The sequence below is a fragment of the Rosa chinensis genome, chromosome 4 (assembly GCF_002994745.2).
Source record: "Rosa chinensis cultivar Old Blush chromosome 4, RchiOBHm-V2, whole genome shotgun sequence".
NCBI classification, from domain to species: Eukaryota; Viridiplantae; Streptophyta; class Magnoliopsida; order Rosales; family Rosaceae; genus Rosa; species Rosa chinensis.
Window position 1 is genome coordinate 49,829,235 of NC_037091.1, and position 18,520 is coordinate 49,847,754.

The 18,520-nt window shown below is 37.8% G+C and overlaps 1 protein-coding gene across 1 annotated transcript; it reads left to right on the forward strand.

Moving 5' to 3' along the window:
• Positions 1–13,991: 13,991 nt before the first annotated feature.
• Positions 13,992–14,915, forward strand: LOC112200643 (zinc finger protein 7). Its single transcript, XM_024341664.2, has one exon. It carries the CDS (start codon positions 14,133–14,135, stop codon positions 14,604–14,606), a length of 474 nt encoding a protein of 157 aa, XP_024197432.1. The 5' UTR covers positions 13,992–14,132; the 3' UTR covers positions 14,607–14,915.
• The last annotated feature ends 3,605 nt before the right edge of the window (positions 14,916–18,520 follow it).

Here is an 18,520-nt window from a genome sequence, read left to right on the forward strand (position 1 = left end):
GATAAAACATGCCCATATCAACGTACATCTCAAGTACCGAAAGATATCTTTTACAACAATCCAATGGCGTAGCATTGGCGCAAAGCTATACCTTAGCTAACAAGTTCACTGCAAATGAGATGTCTAGTCTTGTGCATTGAGCTAAGTACAATAATGCGCCTATTGTACTCAAGTAAGGCACTCCTGCCTCTAGCACATCTTTGTCATCATCCTTTAGACGAAGAGGATCCTTTTCAAGATCAAGACTACAAACGATCATGGGGGTGCTTGAAGGCTTGACCTTGTCAAAATGCCTAAGCATCTATAAACACGGTGCTCAAGTTCCAAATCGAGGCCTAATCATGTTCTCCCAAAATCCTTCATCTCAAACTCGGATTTTAAGTGTTCAGCAGTTTCCCTGAACTCTTTAAGGGCTTCCAATGAAGATCATGTCCAACATGAACTGCGATAGAATCCGAAACTTCTTATGAAAACCCGCGGGCATATCCCTTCTCAATCAAGTAGTCACTTTAGTGAGCGTTTTAACCTTATTGTAAACGCATTCTGTGGTCTAGAGCCACTTGACTTGGGTAAATGAAGTTCACCATGAACCTTCATGTATATTCCGTATCTAGATCCCCAGAGAGATACGTAGTGACCACATTTGTATGTTGCATGTTCAGTTATTCGGAAACTACCAAACTGACAGAGTAGTGGAGTGCAATGACATCCATTACGAGAGAATATGTCCCATCAAAGTCGATTCCAGGGTGTTTTGTGAGAAGCCTTGCGCCATAAGGCAAGATTGCCATCTCATTTTCTCATCACGCTTTCTAATGAAGACCCATTAGTCCATAGGTTTTATGTTAAGAGGTGTTGGCATCACTGGCTCGAAAACCTTCCTCTTCATTAGAGAATCCAACTTAACCTGGATCGCATCTTTCCATTTAGGCCAAATTTCTCAATGTTGGTATTCATTCGTCAACGGAGCGCGGTTCGATGTCATCGGACTCAAACAAACTCATGCACAACTACATCATCAATTATGATGGAGTTTCTATCCCACGTCTCATGTACACTAGTGTAATTTTCATAGAGCTCTATATTCTCAAGAATAGGTTCTGATGTTGAGGCGTCCCCCAACGATAACCATAACTCGGAAGATTCTCATGAGATGGATTTTGAGTCTTGATGATCAAAGGATTGGAATGTGCCAAAGTATCCTTCGAACCCACGGGCCTCCCACACATCCTAGCTGGGGTCATGGCCTATAACGCTAGAGTGTCACTCTCTTTGGCGTTGGCGCCATGCTTACCTCCATGTAGGGTGGCGCTACGTCCTCTCATAGGGACGTACATCCTTGCAGGCATATTTGCAGCAGATGTGTGATCTCGTCACTTTAGTAGGGATCGAGATGAGACATAATGGGGACAGACCACGATAATTCATGTCGTTCCTGATGAACATCTGTGTTCAGTAGGGATCGAGATGAGACATAGTGGGGACAGACCACGATAATTCCTGTCATTTCTGCTGAACATCTGTGTTCTTATCTCCCCCTAACGAAGGGAAGACTGTCTCATCAAAGTAACAATCCGCAAATCTAGCGGTAATGAGATCGCCTTGCTAGGGCATTAAGTGGCGGACGATGGTTGGAGTCTCAAATCCAACGTAATTGCCCATTCGTCTGTAAGAACCCATCATAGTGTGCTGTGGCAGCGCAATTGGCACAGAAATGGCTCACTCAAATGTGCATAATTACGATACTTGTACTCAATCACTAGCTGTAACACAGAGGTAGATTGAGTGGCGGTGGGTCGTAGACGAATTAACATAGCTGCATGCAATATTGCATCACCCTAAGCGGATATAAGGAGGTTGGTGCGCATTACCAATATCGTGACTACCATCGTAGTCGTTTCCGTGAGACCATTTGGGTGTGTTCATGAGAATATGATGTCCAACATCAGTCCCATTGCAATAACCATTGAAAGTCTTTGATGTAAACTCTCCAGCATAGACAAATACAATTGACTGAATAAGATGATTCGGGGAGTGAGCCCGTTGTCATATGATATGTGCTAGGAGTGTAGCATAAGCAGCATTACAAGTGGACAATGGCACAACACGTGACCAGCGTGTTTGTGTGTCAACCAATATCATGAGATATTTAAACGTCCGCAAGTTGGTTGAATCAGTCCATAGAATCCCCATGGGTTCTATGTAAGAACAAAATGAGTATTTTCATATCTTTTGCATAGGAAGGTCTCAGTCCTAATTTCCCTACGGAATGGGCTTTGTAAAACGAGTGAGAGGCTTTAGAAGCAACCAATGAGGATTTTGGTTGGGCCTGAGCGTCTGAAACCTATTTGAAGCAAAGTTGGTGATTGCAACATCACCTGGGGTGTCATCACCATGATGTACGCTATCCATGGAGTCATGGATAAGGACTATGCCAGCCCTAGGCTGGTGGTGGACGGCGGCGGCAGTCACACTTAGTCCAAGAATCAACTTTTGATTCATGCTTCATTTCGCTCGAGAAAATATATGTTTGTGTGAAGTCTTTAATAGACGGATCATCATATCATGACTAGGACAACCTATCCTGTCGTGACAAAGCCAATATGTGTCTAAATCCAAGAGATCTTCTCTCATAACTTTTATTGGATTTAATTGCTCGGATAGTGACATAGAGTCCATTAGAGAGACACATAAACTTCTCTAAGATGCGCCTTTGTTCGCAATTATTAGAGGTATTGCAAAGGAACTCATTTCAGTTCTCTACATGCGTTTTCGTATGGAATCCGTTAGCTATTCATAGGTGCGATTTTCCATATGAGCGTAGAGAGCTTTTGTGACAGTAATCAAGGTGCCATTTGGCAAGGGGAACTTGGGCTATTCCATGTCCTTGAATTAATACTGATGGCCCAGCCATCGTAGTCATAAAGTCATATGCTCATAATCAAAATGGAGTCATAATGAAAAGAACTCGAAATTTTATTCATAAGCCAACGAAGTTACATCATTGTCTCTTTGACCAAAGAAAATCTAATCCAAAATGCTAGCTAATGCAAAACAATGGTAGTCGTCTAACTTCTTTCGGTAATTCCAAAATAAATGTGACCAGGTGAGTAAAGAGATGTCGGTGGAGCAAGACTCGCTTCAGTACTACTAATCTCAGAACCTTCCTATACATCACACTTACTTTGGGTGAGCCTACTTTGAAGAAAGACTAAGCCATTGGCATTTACTACAAAGTATATGGCAATTGCCTATTACATCTCTTGGAAAAATAAAGACTTAAACAGAATTGGCGATCTATTGATCCCAGCCAGATTTGTAGTCTTCAACCCTTCACTCTAGATCATCTTGATGATCTTCTTGTTCCACATAGTGAGCTTCTCTTGCTTCACAATATGCTTTGTAGGCGGTGACAATTTATTCACGAGCTCTACAAATGTGTGCCCAATGACCGGATTCTCCACATCGAGAACATATATCTCTTTGCTCATACTCCATTGATTGAGGCGCTTTGAAAGACTCCATTGATTGAGGCGCTTTGAAAGAGTCATTTAGATGGCTCGTAGTGTTGGTGGCGCCACCAGAGGCGTTGCCTCCCTTTCTCTTTCCACGTTGACCTCTTCGGTTTCGTGTTCGCCTATTTTGGCGGTTACCTTCCCAAGTAGAGCGATTATATGAACCAGAACGTCCAGAAGTATCCCTGAGATTAGGGTTTCGCTCTTGGCACCATCTCTTAAGGGCGCGACTATAATTGGATTCCGGAATATGCTCTGTTTCCACGGATCTCGAATTATAGTTCTTCACAAGGATGTTGTCATACTTTTCAACGACATTCATAGCTCCAATGAGCTCATAAAACCTTGTGATCTGTCCTGCAGTAACATTGATTCGATAGTTCTTAGCAACCATCAATGCAGAGACGGGGAAGGTAGAGAGAGTCTTCTCAATCAACATCGCATCTGTGATCTCTTTACCACAGAATTCCATTAAGGATTTAATGCAAAGTGCTTCCAAGTTTTAGTCAAGAATCGACTTGAAATCACAGAAGCGGAGGCTATGCCATCTCACTTCTAGGTCAGGAAGCCACGAGTCACGGACATTGCGAAATCTTTCTTCGAGTGAGACCCACAGCCTTCTAGGGTCTTCTTCATTCATACACTCGTACTGGAGCGAATCATCCATATGACGAGTCATTAGGATGATGGCTTTTGTCTTATTTGCCTCTAAGGCTGCTCTATTTGCTTCCAAAGCTTGAGCTTGCTCAACAGTTAGCACGTCTTGGCTAGGTTCGAGAATCGTATCCAGGATTCCATCGGCCTTGAGATATTGGCGGACATCACGAACCCACCTGTAATATCCAGAGCCAGTTGTTCCCAATGGAGTCCAATTTGTTGAGGTTACTCATCCTGAAAGAGAACAAGAAATTAGGGTTAGTTTCGGAGAGAAAAAGGCTACCATGAAAACAATAAAAATTTCTGAGCGTAATCGCTTCCAAGAAATTCAATTCCAAGAGGTATTGGATTAGATCGAAACAATGACGTAAGTGGTCGATCCATAAATTCTCTACAAACTCTAAGTTTGGAGATCTCAACAAGCTCCAAGCTTGGAGTGAGCATGAACCCCCACAGTTCGGCTTAATTAGGTCTCCCCTATGATGAAGAAGGGGGGGGGGGTAGAAGAAGGGAGTTTGCAAGTCCATGAGAAAAAGAAGAGAAAAGAAATAAAAACTTCAAAAACGGGAACTTTTAGTCAAAAATACCTCGAAATAGGTCGTTGGAAAAAGTGACTGGAAAGTCGCTGGAAAGTGGCCGGAAAGTTGACCGGAAATGGCCAACTGGCGTTGACAGGTGCTGACGTGGTAGTGACTACTGACGTGGCCACTGACTGGATTACGTGGCTGATGATTGGGCTGGCAGAGGGCTGATGTAGCTTGCTGACACGTCGGGCTAACGTGGCAGGGGCTGCGTCAGTGGGCTTCTGGCGGTGGGTTGTATCCTTCTCTTTTTTTTCTTTTCTCTCGGCCCAGACCTGTTTCTCTTTTTTTTTCTTCTCTCTGGGTCGCGTCTGTGGGTTGCACGTGGGTTGCAACTCTTTTTTTTTTTTTTTTTCTTTTCTGCCGGTTTTTCTGTCGGACTTTCAATTGGTCGGTTTGGTAATTTTTAGGCAGGTTTTCAGGGTTTGGCTATTTGTTTCAGGGTTAGGGCTTCGTGCAGGCCCAGCCTTGGTGCTGGGCGGCCTTGGCGGCAGCCCAGGGCCACAAAAGAAATGGGGCACCAATTATAACAGCCCAATGTACATATTAGTGTATATATTTGTTTGCTATGAGGTCATTTTTAGAACTATAAAGGGATTAGTTTGCGGTGCAGTGGATTAGTCTGGCTTTGCCTGGTTTTTGCCGCAATGTCGATGCAGGTGTCCTGGCCCTGGGATACCACTGCATGGGTGTGTGAGTTACTAACAGCTAACTACCTGATAAAAAAAAAAGGAAGTTGTATTTAATAAGAATTAAAGTTGGGATCTCTCTCTTAAACAATGTTTCTCTTTTTTGCAACATGACCAACATCTTTCTCCCTTCTTCCATAAAACAAGAAGACAATCTCTTTTTTCAACTTTCCCTCCACATTTCTCTCAATCCATCTTCTCTCACAAGCTCATTGAATCATTGCCGCATATTTCTTCCCTATGGTTCTCTTCTGTGTTTTTTTTTCTTTTCTTTTTTGTTTCATCTCTAGAAATAAGGGTTTTTTAAATAATAAAAAAAATGTATATCTTCTACTTTTCTAGACTCCAATAGAGAATGAGAAAGAGATTATGCATTTTATTTTTATGAGTTTGGTTAACCCTCAATATTTTTTTTTTGTATTATTATTATTTTTTTATAAAGCGAGCTAAGGACTAACTCATCGCCCTTAGTCGAAATTTTATTAAAAGAAAATAAAGATACATAGGAAGGGGGGACTAGGCCAAAACCACTTCCAAGAGGCTAGGCGCAAAGGGATAATACATAACCAGTACAAAGAAAACAAACCGACAAGGACAAAAGACTAACTATAAATCTACGGGAAAACATGAACTAAGAGAATCGATAATTAATTCTTGAAGACAAGTTTCTACCAAACTCTGCTAGAAAGGAAGAAGGTAAAGTTCTCCACAAGACTGCGCCAACATTTGATGCACCAAAACGAGCAAATTTGTTCGCTAAAGCATTTCTTTCTGTAAAGATATGCGTCATTCTGAAAGTGATCTGACTAACCTTGTGTAAACAATTCAACCATGAGGTACACAATCTCCATGGAACTAAACCAGGGTTCTTGAAGTACCGTAGTGCCAATATTGAGTCTATTTCCAACCAAATATGAGTCCAGCGACGGACCAAAGCAACATCAATTGCTTCAATAATCGCGAGAACCTCAGCATCAATAGCACTTGGGACCGTAGCATTATATGAGAAGCCCCCAAGAAAAATGCCCCTCAGAATCTCTGAACACACCCCCAAAGCCTGCTCTTGTAGGGCCTGAAAATGAACCATCTGTATTTACCTTTATCCAACCCGAAGGAGGAGCCTCCCAAACCACTGATATAAACTTTGGGGCCTTTGCTCTGAGCGGAGAGACTCCCAACAATGAATAAACCGACGCTGTAGACGCTATTCGATCGCAAGGAACAAAGTAACACAATGTTGATTCCTTGAACGAATTAATAAAGAACTATTTAAATCTCCAGGAAACAAATACTCTCCCATCAAACCTTATTTTATTTCTTTCAGTCCATATACACCAAAACAGATTGCAGATAGCTAACCTCCATAAAAGTTTTGAAGCAAAAGGAAGCCTGTTTAAAAGAACAGGAGAGAAGAGCCCCTGTAAAGAAATTAACGCCGGGCGTTGTAGGCAGAACATGTCAAACAGCGAAGTCCATACGTCATGAAGCATAGTGCAATTGATGAAAAGATGGTTCACAGATTCCACATTCGGGAGGCAGAGAGAGCATTGAGAGCAAATAATCTTACCTCTTCGCTGCATGATCTCATCAACCAAGATTTTGTGATGGAAAACTTTCCAACAAACAATGCTTTTTCGGGGTTGCAATGCTTTGTGCCATATAGCCTTTCCCCACTCAAGAGGAGCATTCAGGTCCGAAAGAAAAGAATAAGCCTCCGCTGCAGTCAAGGAGCCAGACGAAGTAGTAGGCCATATCACAGTGTCCTCCAAAACAGCCTCTGGAATGTCAATCTTCATAATATCATTTGAAGCTTCTGGAAAGTTCTCAAGAAACTCTAAAGGAAGATCCCATTTATTTTGTACAATATAATCGCCAACACGATCTTGAAGGAATGGCAGAACTGAATCATCAATGTTTAATCTAACTGCTAATGAGTTACCAAGCCAATTGTCCCTCCAAAAATATATATTCATGCCATTACCTACCTGCCACCTCAAGTTTGATAATAATATAGGCCATAATTGCCGCAAACCCATCCAAACAGACGATCTTTGATAATAAGAATAAGTGTCTAGGTTCCCTTTTAAACACCTAGCTCTGAGAAACACTGAAGAAGAAGAAGTACCTGTTACCATTTCCCAACAGCGCTTAAGAAGAAGAGAGCGATTCAAAGTGAAGATATTTTTTAGACCAAGCCCTCTACAATCTTTTGGCAAGCAACAATTTTTCCAAGCAATCAAAGCAGCGCCCTTCTTCAAAGGATCCCCAGACCAGTAAAAATTGCGCATCCAACCTTGCACTTTCTTAAGTAATGCACGTGGCCAATGATAGACCTGAAAGCTATAAACCAATAAATTTTGGATGACAGAAGAAATAAGTTGCAGACGCCCCACTTGTGATAACTGCAATCCTTTCCAAGAACTTAATTTGCAGCGGGCCTTGTCTGCAATGGTTCGGAAGTATGTCGTTTTACGCCTCCCAAAAAATATTGGGACCCCCAAATAATTAAAAGGCACACAACCTTCTCTAATGCCAAGAATATGTTGAATAGCAGTTGCTATTGGTCTTGCATATCTGCCCAAGAAAACAGAGGACTTTGTTTTATTAACCACCTGCCCTGAGTTTTCCGCATATTCCTGAAGAAACCTGTTTAGAGCCCGTAGCCCCCTAGAATTACCCTGCATAAAAATCATCACGTCATCTGCATACAAGACATTGGAAGGAGGATGCAGCTTCTTAGGAACAGCGATGCTCTTGATTTTCCCCCTACTCACTAGATTACAAAGCCCCCTGCTGAGAACCTCTTCTGCAAGGCAGAAAAGAAGAGGGGATAAGGGGTCCCCCTGTCGAACCCTCAATATTAATGCACGTTTTGTTTATGATTTTACTGAGTTTTGCAATAGGGGTTTTTATTGATTGTTAGAATTTTGAAGAAGAGTTTGACATTTTCATTGAAAGAATTTTTTTTTTTAAATTTTTTAATTTCATTTCAGTTAAAAAAGAAGTGTCATTTCTTTTGTGTAGTTATGTTGATCTTCAAAAAATTCTGAAATTAGAATTTATATAGACTGTATTGCGCTGTTAACAAATTTTGAAAAAAAAATATGACCTATATTCAAGTTTATTAATATACAAATACGAGGCCTAAGAATAATTCTCGCCCATAGCCTTGAAAGACTCAGGACCGGCCCTGGCTTCGTGCTAATAACGTGTTTTAGGAAAACTGAATTGGGAGAGAATTGAATCGTCCTTTTATTGATAATAAGGGCCTCTTTATATAGAGGATTACAAGCATGGAGATAGAGTTGTACATGGAAACATAATCGTACATTGATTGGATATCTCCTAAGATTCTTCGAGAATATCTCTAATATAAACCCTATTTCAAATAGAGCAAGTAACCTCGAGTTTGTGCCAGACACATATTCTGGATTTATTTGAACACCTGATAATTTTTCTTATTTTACCAACATCGGAATAGAAAGTTTTTCGAAAATTTCATTTCTCTTCCCATGGGAAAGACAAAGGAATTACTTTCCCTTCGGTAAACCAAACGAGGCCTAAATATATATGTTTTGTTAATATTGGAGCCAACAAACCTAGTTAGTGGGAACGTGCTTTTGTTTCTTGACTTTCATATTAAGTAGTGATTTAAAAAAAAAAAATTAATGAAACTTTCATTAGGAGAATCCTTAATTGGGTGAATTACAATCAAAGTTGTAGGCATCCAGAATGCCTTCGGGAACCACATTAAACCAAAAGGAACTAGAAGTGGCCTCATAGGCAATACTTGCTAACCTAAGTAGTGATTGAATCCTTTTTTACTGTTTTATATTCATAGCTGTGCGCTACAATGCATTTTTTTTTTCCTTTTAACAAAAGAAAACCTTGTAATCTCTTTTATAAAGCCGAAAGAATAGATAATGTTACTGATGACATCATTTAGGAATGTTGTCCTTTTCGATCAAGTTAAATCGAGTTGTACTAGAGGTTTTACCTTATAATTTAGTTTTTCTTATATAAAAAAAAATCACTTAAGTTATAGCCTTTCGTGAAGTTCTATAACAAGCATTATCTAATAGTTTTAAACAAATCCAAGTAAAACATGACTTAAAGGTTGTTAGCTGATTTCTATTCTACTCCATAGAGGCTTAAGGAAAGTATCGAATACATCTCGAACATTTATTGCAGGAGAAGGTCCAGATGTTGAAGGAGAAGGCCTCATTCTGCAACCATGAGTTAAGAGGTAGCTAGCTAAGGTATTCGATCCCGCTAGGACAAAGCACATGCAGCACCACTATACGGTCTTCTAATTATGAAGGGACTGCATGTCAATCTTAACCCACAGGATTATGGTCGGGTTGGGTTAGGCACCCGCTATTGACACTTGTCTTAGTCAAATACAAGTAGCACAGTTGGTGTCGTGTTCATAAAACAGGATCACCTGTATTATATGTCCAAAGTACTCCAGTCTACAGCTATAGGCTGGGTCTTCTTCTTTCTTTTCCTTGGGTACAAATATAGGTCTCCTTTTTTTTTTTATGACACTACAACTATAGGTCTTCGCAAAATAGAAATTTTGCAAATTTTGTTGGGTATATATAACCGGCCAGACCAGGTTGAAAGGCACTGCATGAAGCTCAAAATGGGGAGCTCACTTTTTGGTGAGGTTGTTGACACCAAAACAGGCGCTTCCATTTCTAATAGTAGAGATAGAGAATGAGATGGCTAAGATCGCAATCGGTTGGCCCTTCCCCCACTACAAGGGAAAACCGCTTTAGAGACAAAAATATAGAAGACAAAACACATTTGCGTCACTAAAAGCATTTATAACAGTGAAAACTATCTTTATAGCTAAAAGTATGTAAAATTGAAAAATAAGTAGCTGAGTTTTGAGTTATGCTCTAGTAAGGTAAGTTAAATCTTAAGTTAAATTAATTTGAACGTTAGAAAACTTAAGTTTTAGTTAAATCCTCTCTCCTTTGTAGCTAATTGTAGGTAGAGCTTTTAGCTAAATTTAAATTTAGCTTGTTGATTGGAGATCAAACTTATTCTAAAATTACTTAAATTTCAATTTTTTTTTTTAAATAAGTATTCTGTTGGAAACACCCTAATTCTTGTTATCGGTGTCAAGAAAAATTATTTCATCACCCATAATTCGTCATCCTTGCCTAGATGTGTGACATGCTTGAGAGACAAAATAGTGAGAATAGGTGACTGTCACGCCCCGAACCAAGTGTAGGTGAGATTAGGTACCTGACACCGAATTCGAGGTGAGCGTAGAAATGTAAAATAAAATAAAAAAATAACACCAAATTTTTAGAAATCGTCAAAAATAAAACGTTTGAAATAACAAAAGAAATTACACATTGTTTTCTAATCTCACTCGCTCTACTCTTGTAATCCTTTTTGGAGTCTCGCAATCATAAACGTCATCTCGCTTAAACTTCTCAAAACTCATGTCATACCTGAACAAAAGTCTATAGGGGTGAGTTTACGCTCAGTAAAGCCAAACCTTTTTAAGTCATTATTATCTAGATGTCATAATCAAGTTATCAAACAATTCTTACAAAAATGAATAACAGAAACGATGCATGTCAAATAAGCTTCACTTAATTACCCGTTAGTTCATATATCAAAACAAGAGAGCCTACACATCTCATACTGTGTATTTTACCAACCGAGGGTGACTCTAAATGTTGAATGTTACGTATGTGCCAAACATATATATCTTCAATGTTATAATTGGTATAGCTTGAATCACATTATAGACTTCGAGACTTTGATTGATCCCTCCACTATTCTCGCCATTAGACATCGACAAACACAAAGTGACAAAACTCAAGTCTATCTCAATACATTATGAGCGGAATATATACCCTAACGGCCCTTAGAATTTTCTACGGGCCAACAGACAATTTAGTTTTGTCTAATTCTTTTTGTAACATCAGTTGGTGGCTGGGCTTTAGATAGTACTAAAAGCACTTTTACATAAAAACTAAAAGCAGTTTTGGGTATCCAGCAATGTCCGATTTAGCTGATTTGAGTGAACTTTTTTTTTTTAACCGATAATTTGAGTGATTCCTGACCTAAATAATCATGAAAAGGTAACCTATAAGTCTATAACGATTGCCGACAGGAGACTGGTGTGCTCACCTGTACATACACTTTTGGCCCAGCGGCTAGCTCACAAGATCCTTATAAATTTATAATGGTAATATCACATCGAAAAAAAGCGTAGAATACAAAACACCAGAAATGAGAATAACGTTCGCTGCTGAATTCCTGGAACCCCTTCAGGTAGGGGCCGGAGGTTTTAGTGCTTCAATATTTCTGTTTGGTTGCACTTTAACAGCAACAATGCAAATCCTATTCATTTCATTCCTTCAAATCCAATATTGTACGATATTTTTTTGTCCCCTTTATGAGATCTACTATAGACTCGTTGGTGCACACCTATAGCTCATCCATATATAATGCGTGTGTGTGCGCGCGCGCGAGCCCGCGTGTGTGTGGACACACTCCTGCACGTCTCAATTTGTAGTCCATAGATTAAGGTCTCCGAGAACTGTAATTGAGGAGTACTACTTAGGATTAGGTATCTTACAACTCATCACTGTTGTACGAGCTAGCAAACAGTGGAACATTTCTGCATGTAGGGAACTATAAGATTAGTTCTGAGGATGTATATATAATCGGTTCATCACTTCTCAGGTCATGCACATGCATCTATATCCATCTGTATGTCTGAGCCTATGAGGACATATGCTTTATAGTCACAACTGAGTACGCCCGTACAAATAATAGCGAAAACAGAAAAGCAGAAAAGCAGAATTAGCTGGGGAAGGGTAGACGATGACCAGAGATTACGTGTTTTGCCAATAAGCCAGGCCCGTCTATTGGGCACCGGCAGCTACCACAATTGTTCATGTAGGTTTGGATAGTGCTTGTAGTTGCGCGCTGTGCCTTTGTCCACTATATCATCGGCGGATCAATCAAGAAGGGTGGGGCACTCGAATGTAATTGGGATTTTAGGAATTACGGTAATGATTCATCGGATGATGTTGTTGTCAATCATGCATTGACACCTAAATTATTATTAAAAAGAAAAATAAAGACACCCAGTTCCGATTAAACCCTTCAACGCTTTACCTGCAACCTTGATTTTTTTTTTTTTGTCAGCTATGCGACCAAACTATTGATCATATTTCGTGCATTGGATTCATGTCATTGACACAAAAACAAAGGCTGGTGTTTGAAGAGAAAGGAAAGGGCGTTAACTTGGTCCTGATTTGAATGCCGAAGGGCAAGCTTCTGAGCGTACTAGAATGAGTTCACGTACTAAAGAAGAAACAAATTGCATCAGAACATGTAAAATTGTAAATGGAGAAAAATTATTCTATGGTTCCAGACCATGGTACACATGGTTGTTTAAATTAATGTCATTGGTTCATATGACATGTGCTTATTCCTGATCAGTTCCCTTAATTTAATTCTTGTTTTTTTGCACCTCTACAATGGTTCCCACCAAATTTAACTGATATTATTGACTCGAATCACCATATGGCAATGCCATATGGTATTTTGAGACTATAGAATGATTACTCGTAAATAGAATGGTGCAAAATGAGAGCAGATTAAATAAAAGAACCAGATATTAATTACTAGACCATTTGGATTGTATGAAAGAGAGAATATATGGTAGTTCGGAGAAGAGTGTGAGTGTTGAAGTTAATTATATTTTCTATGGTAAAAATACAGATGTCCAAACATAATTGGCTGATTGAGAGAGGGGTGAATGAGCGTTACCTCTTGGGTGAACCTAAGAATTATCCTTATATAATTATTGTCAATAGAAAAAAGTCTAAAATGAGGTTATTTTGTTACATAGCGCGATATATCGAAAAATCTGAAAACAAACCATTAAGTTAGTTGGTTGACCCACTACTCCACTACTCACACAATATACAATAATTCTCAGTTCTTAAGAAGAGCCGTGTCAATCTGTTATTAGCTGGTAAATTTCCACGTGACATGACAAAAAGTTGACACATTCAAGATAATGACAATAAGAAGCTCTCAAGTACTTCCATCCAAATTCAACACACCTATATATCGTCAAGCAAATAATATGGTCTACTACTTTACTTACCTTGCTAATTTTTTTTTTATTGTTCATGATTTATAATTAGATTAGACTTCTCAGATTACCCTTTAAAAAAAAATAATAATAAGAATATATATAGACGTGAAGTTGAGTCTCAAAACTTTATTGAGATCCAAACTTCATTTAAGAACTTTTTTTTAATTTTTAATTTTTTGTTAATCTTCATCCAACTCAATCTTATATAGCAATCATATTTCAACCAATAATTTCGCAATGTTATTGGTTTTTCAAATAACAAACAAGTTATTATAACTTGCCGACAACCCTAATTAAAAGTATAAATTAAGACAGGAAATAATAAGGTTTGTGGGGTCGTCATTTTCATTTTGCAATCCTTCCACTATAAATTTCATTCACCCAAAACTAGGGTTCTTGTACGAATATATGAAACCATGAACATTTATGTTCAAGTACTTTTCAATTTCCTATGAACATTTCACCAAAATTCATCATTCACACACAGTGACAATTATATTACCCATCAGGCACGCGGTTTTAGTTCTAGCTAGAATTATCAAGTAGCATGAGTGAATCAGCTGCTGATCCCAACACCAAGCCTTCATCATCAGCACTGAAGCTATTCGGTTTTTCACTTACGGCCCATCCCTGTGAAAATGGAGTGGCGGTGACGAAGAGCAAGAAGTTTGAGTGTCACTACTGCGGTCGAGAGTTTGAGAATTCTCAAGCATTAGGTGGCCATCAAAACGCACACAAAAGAGAAAGGAAGGTAGCAAGGATGGCCATGTTGGAGAACGGGGAGGATTATCAACATCAGCCATACCAACACCTTCCTCCTCCTCAACGTAGTGAACTGTTTCCAACAGGTGTACGGTACTCCATTATCAACCCTATATTCGTTACGACTTCTGGCCAGTCCACAACCACAACCATCAATTATATTGGCAACGGTGGTGCTAATGTTGGTACAGGTTCGGTACTGCTCCCTAAAGATTATGAAGGAAATGATGAGGTCATTGATCTGCGTTTGAGACTTTAAGTCTCTCTAACTCACAAATCTCCTGCCGTCGTCTCGATCAACTCGATAGTTCAATCCTCATGATGTACGTCATGCATACAAATATTTCAGTTATTATCTCCAAATATTCCAGTACGTACGGTTCTCCATGCTTACCATTTAGCTAGAAGGGCATAAAATAAAGGAAGATCGTATAATTCATCTTCCTCTAGTCGATTAGTTTATTATTCAGGAAGCTTTTTTTTTTTTTCCCCTTTCTTTATGTATTGTCGGAACTTAATTGCATGTAAGAATCAGTGAAGTAAAGTAATAGACTGGTCTTAATGTGCGGCAGGACCTGAGGTTTCAAACTTATTTAACAACAGTCTGACATAGCGTCTAGTTGGACCTCGTCACCTTGATTGCTGATAGCTAATTTATAAGCCAACTCTTTTTCTTATTCACACTTACGACTGTAGTTTATAATAAGTAAATAAGGGTATTTCCGGGACTAGAAGCATCTTTAGTAATGCTAGTTATTTTTTAGTTAAATTTTAGCTAAAGTAGTTAAAAAGTTATTTTATCCAGCCATTTTAGAAATATGTCTGCATCAGTGCTCTCTATTTTAGCTAATTTTGAATTTATATTATTTTTTAAAGAAATATTAAATAATTGAAATGTATTTATAAATTACATAAAGTAACTCAAAATGAATGTTTCAAATTATAGAGAGTCTCATCTCGCTCTCTATATTTAGGAGCGAGATAGCTGAAAGTTATAATAGAGAGTCACTTAGGAGTCTGGTGCAACTGCTAAAATAAATAAAAAACTAAACATGCTCTCTAAAATAGCTAAGAAGCCCAAATAGAGAATCTGCTAAAAATACTCTAATTAAGGATTGTAACTACTCAAAACAAAGTCACAAAATACTGAAAATAGGCTACTGATCCTAACAACCAGCAGCCAAAAATCTAATTAATTAACTAACTTAGACTACTCAGAAAGCAATGAAAATTCACAAAGGTGAACTAGACACACGAGGCAACTAGAACACAAAATTTGGTAATTTTTGGAGTTGCTTTGGTGTTTAATAAAATTCGACAAGACAGAAAACAGAAACTGAAAATAAAGAAAAACAGATTTTGGAAGTAGTTTTATAATTAATAGGAAAGTATAAGTTAGGGCATTTGCAGCACCACCAATAAATCATGCAAACAGGTTATGTTCAACCTAGTCTTATTTGTCTATAGATGAAGATGTTCAAGTTAACTCAACATTAGAATTACCTATTATTTTTCCTTACTTGTATGCTAGGTAAGAGGAACACTTAACCTATTTTCTAAAATGCAACCTAGGTTGAAGCAACTCTAGATTTAACACAAAGAAATTATTATGCAATAGAAAACGAGACTTCACAAGGAATCATGTGTACGACGCGTCTTAATTAACTTAGGAGCCTAATCACTTGTCTTATATATAATTTACCACTTAGAACTCTCAAAGGAACCTTATTTAACATGGAGTAGGCAATTATTCATAGCAATAGAAACCTAAACATACATACTAAACGTGCACTCCAAGTTGACATGTAAAGAATTCATCAACGTAAAAACAAAAATTAGATTATCATCAATTTGATTAGTAAAACTAATTGAAAGTCATAACAAGTTTACAAGCATATCGGGGATTTAACAGCCCCTAACTACTAAAGAGTTAGTTGTTCATTGGAAGAAAAGAAAATAAAATAAAGAAGGGGAGTATGAATACCTTTTATATACAAGGTTGCCTCATTCTTCCTTATTGTGTAGGAATCCAAATCCTAAAAGCATTAGAGTTAGCGTGCTTAGGTGAAATTTTCCTATTGACTCTTAAACTGATGAAACGTTCCAACCATCCACATCCCACCATTTGTCCATATTAAGTTGGAATACTCGTCATTGGACTTTCCTGTGTGATTTGGGCCTCAAAACACAAATTTTCGTCAAAACTCATATTCACCCGCAGCCTTACCTTCTTATAATAAATCGGCCATGACTTCTTCTGGGAAACTGATATTCACGAACTGTAAAAATCTCTAGAGACTAGACATTCGAGACTTTCTGTCAATACAAATCTTTAGGAAGGTCGTGCCTCTTTTGTACTTACAGGCTTGACTCTCCAATTCTCTTCTCCTTTATATTATTTGTGTTTATACGATGTGCTTAATTGATTTCATTACTTGATTAGAATTATTAAATAAATATGACTATTGATACCATATATCCAACAGTCTAAAGCCGTAAAGTTCTCTATTCTGTTAGGTTTCATTTCTTGATTAGAATTATTAAATATAAAATATGGTATCAATATATCCAACAGACTAAAGCCGTAAAATTCTCTACTGTGTTAGGGAAATTGTATGATGGTTTGGACTTACAAACTCATATGTTTATATATGTGTAAATTGCACATGAAAACGCTAAAGTGTACTTGGTCGTTAAACGAAGTATCATGATGGTCTGAATGATTTTTTTTTTCTAAAAAAAAAAAAAAAAACCTTACACATACAAAGTTGGTTTCTAGCAACTGCAAATACTACAAAGAAACTGAATTCAATTAATTTCATATATATAGTTTTGTCGTAAATGATGAGCTGATCGATTTATTTATTGGTTGATGAACTGGTGTATATATTGCTTCAAATTTTAGTTTATTAAACTTGCTGAATTTGATTCTATATATGCATGTTATTAATTCTAGAACTTATTATTCGTGACATGAATATGTGCATGATAAATTAGCAATTTTTATATCTTTTCAATTACAACGACATATATATACTTGCAGCAGTTATGTATGTTATCTAACTGTTAACCATTAAAAAGAAAAAGAAAAAGAATGCTGTGAGTTTGTCTACATAATTGATAGGAATTTTCAATTTTGAAAGACACAACTGGTGCCTTTAAATTCAAAAGTTCCATGCCTTTTGTTTTATCTAAGTTTGGTTCTGTGACTTTGTTATGGATACTTTGATCATTATTAACTGCATACGTATAGTTTGAAGAATATGCAGATTACACATATGTGACTTAGCAGCATGTGGGTTTGTGAAATTTAATATACTAGCATAAGTTTCAGAAGTTAATATATCTTTGGATCCTCGCCCAAGTATTGGATGTGTGCAAAGGTAACTGTCGATGCAAGTAATAAATTGGCTTTTTAATCTTTGTTAGGGCATCTCCAACCCTAGTGTCAAAAGCCATTTTGGCTTCGCCAATCCAAGTCCAGCATCTCCAACCCAATAGAAAAGGTAGTTAAAATGACTCCCGAGTCAAAAGCTTGGTCATTTTGACTAAGTTTTGTAGAACGAAAGCCAAAATAGAGAAGAAGGGAGAAGATGTGAGCCCCATGGTCCATTGAAATTATGCTATGACTTTTGACTAAAGAGAGTTGGAGATGTAAAATCTGAATGAATAGTAATGACATTAGGGGTGTCAAATTCATGAAATGGTTATGACTTTTGACTACAGGGTTGGAGATGTAAATAGAGATTCATCAGATTTTACTGCAAATACTTATATGAATGAGCATCTGTATTAATATTGCGCAAGTGAGTTTGGCAATTAATTGCTGCGAACTTGATTATGATGAGGTATAGCATCTGAAATCTTAAATTTGCTTTAAACATGGATGTTCAAATACTTGTGCATGCTATGTGAATTTTCTGTAGATATATACATTATAAATGTACTAATGAAAGCATATATATCCTGTCAAAATACATATACGCATTTGGTTGCATTAGTATTTGTTCTTCAAGAAATTGGTGTGTGTTCTTTTTTCTCAAGAATTTGGAAAGGTAGTATCAAATTACCAATCATTCATGCACTGTGATTTATTTAAGCATAGTTCTTCTATTAATGAGTGAAAAAGCATTGAGACTATGTTCGAGCCCATGAGCCAAATAGTGCTAGTAA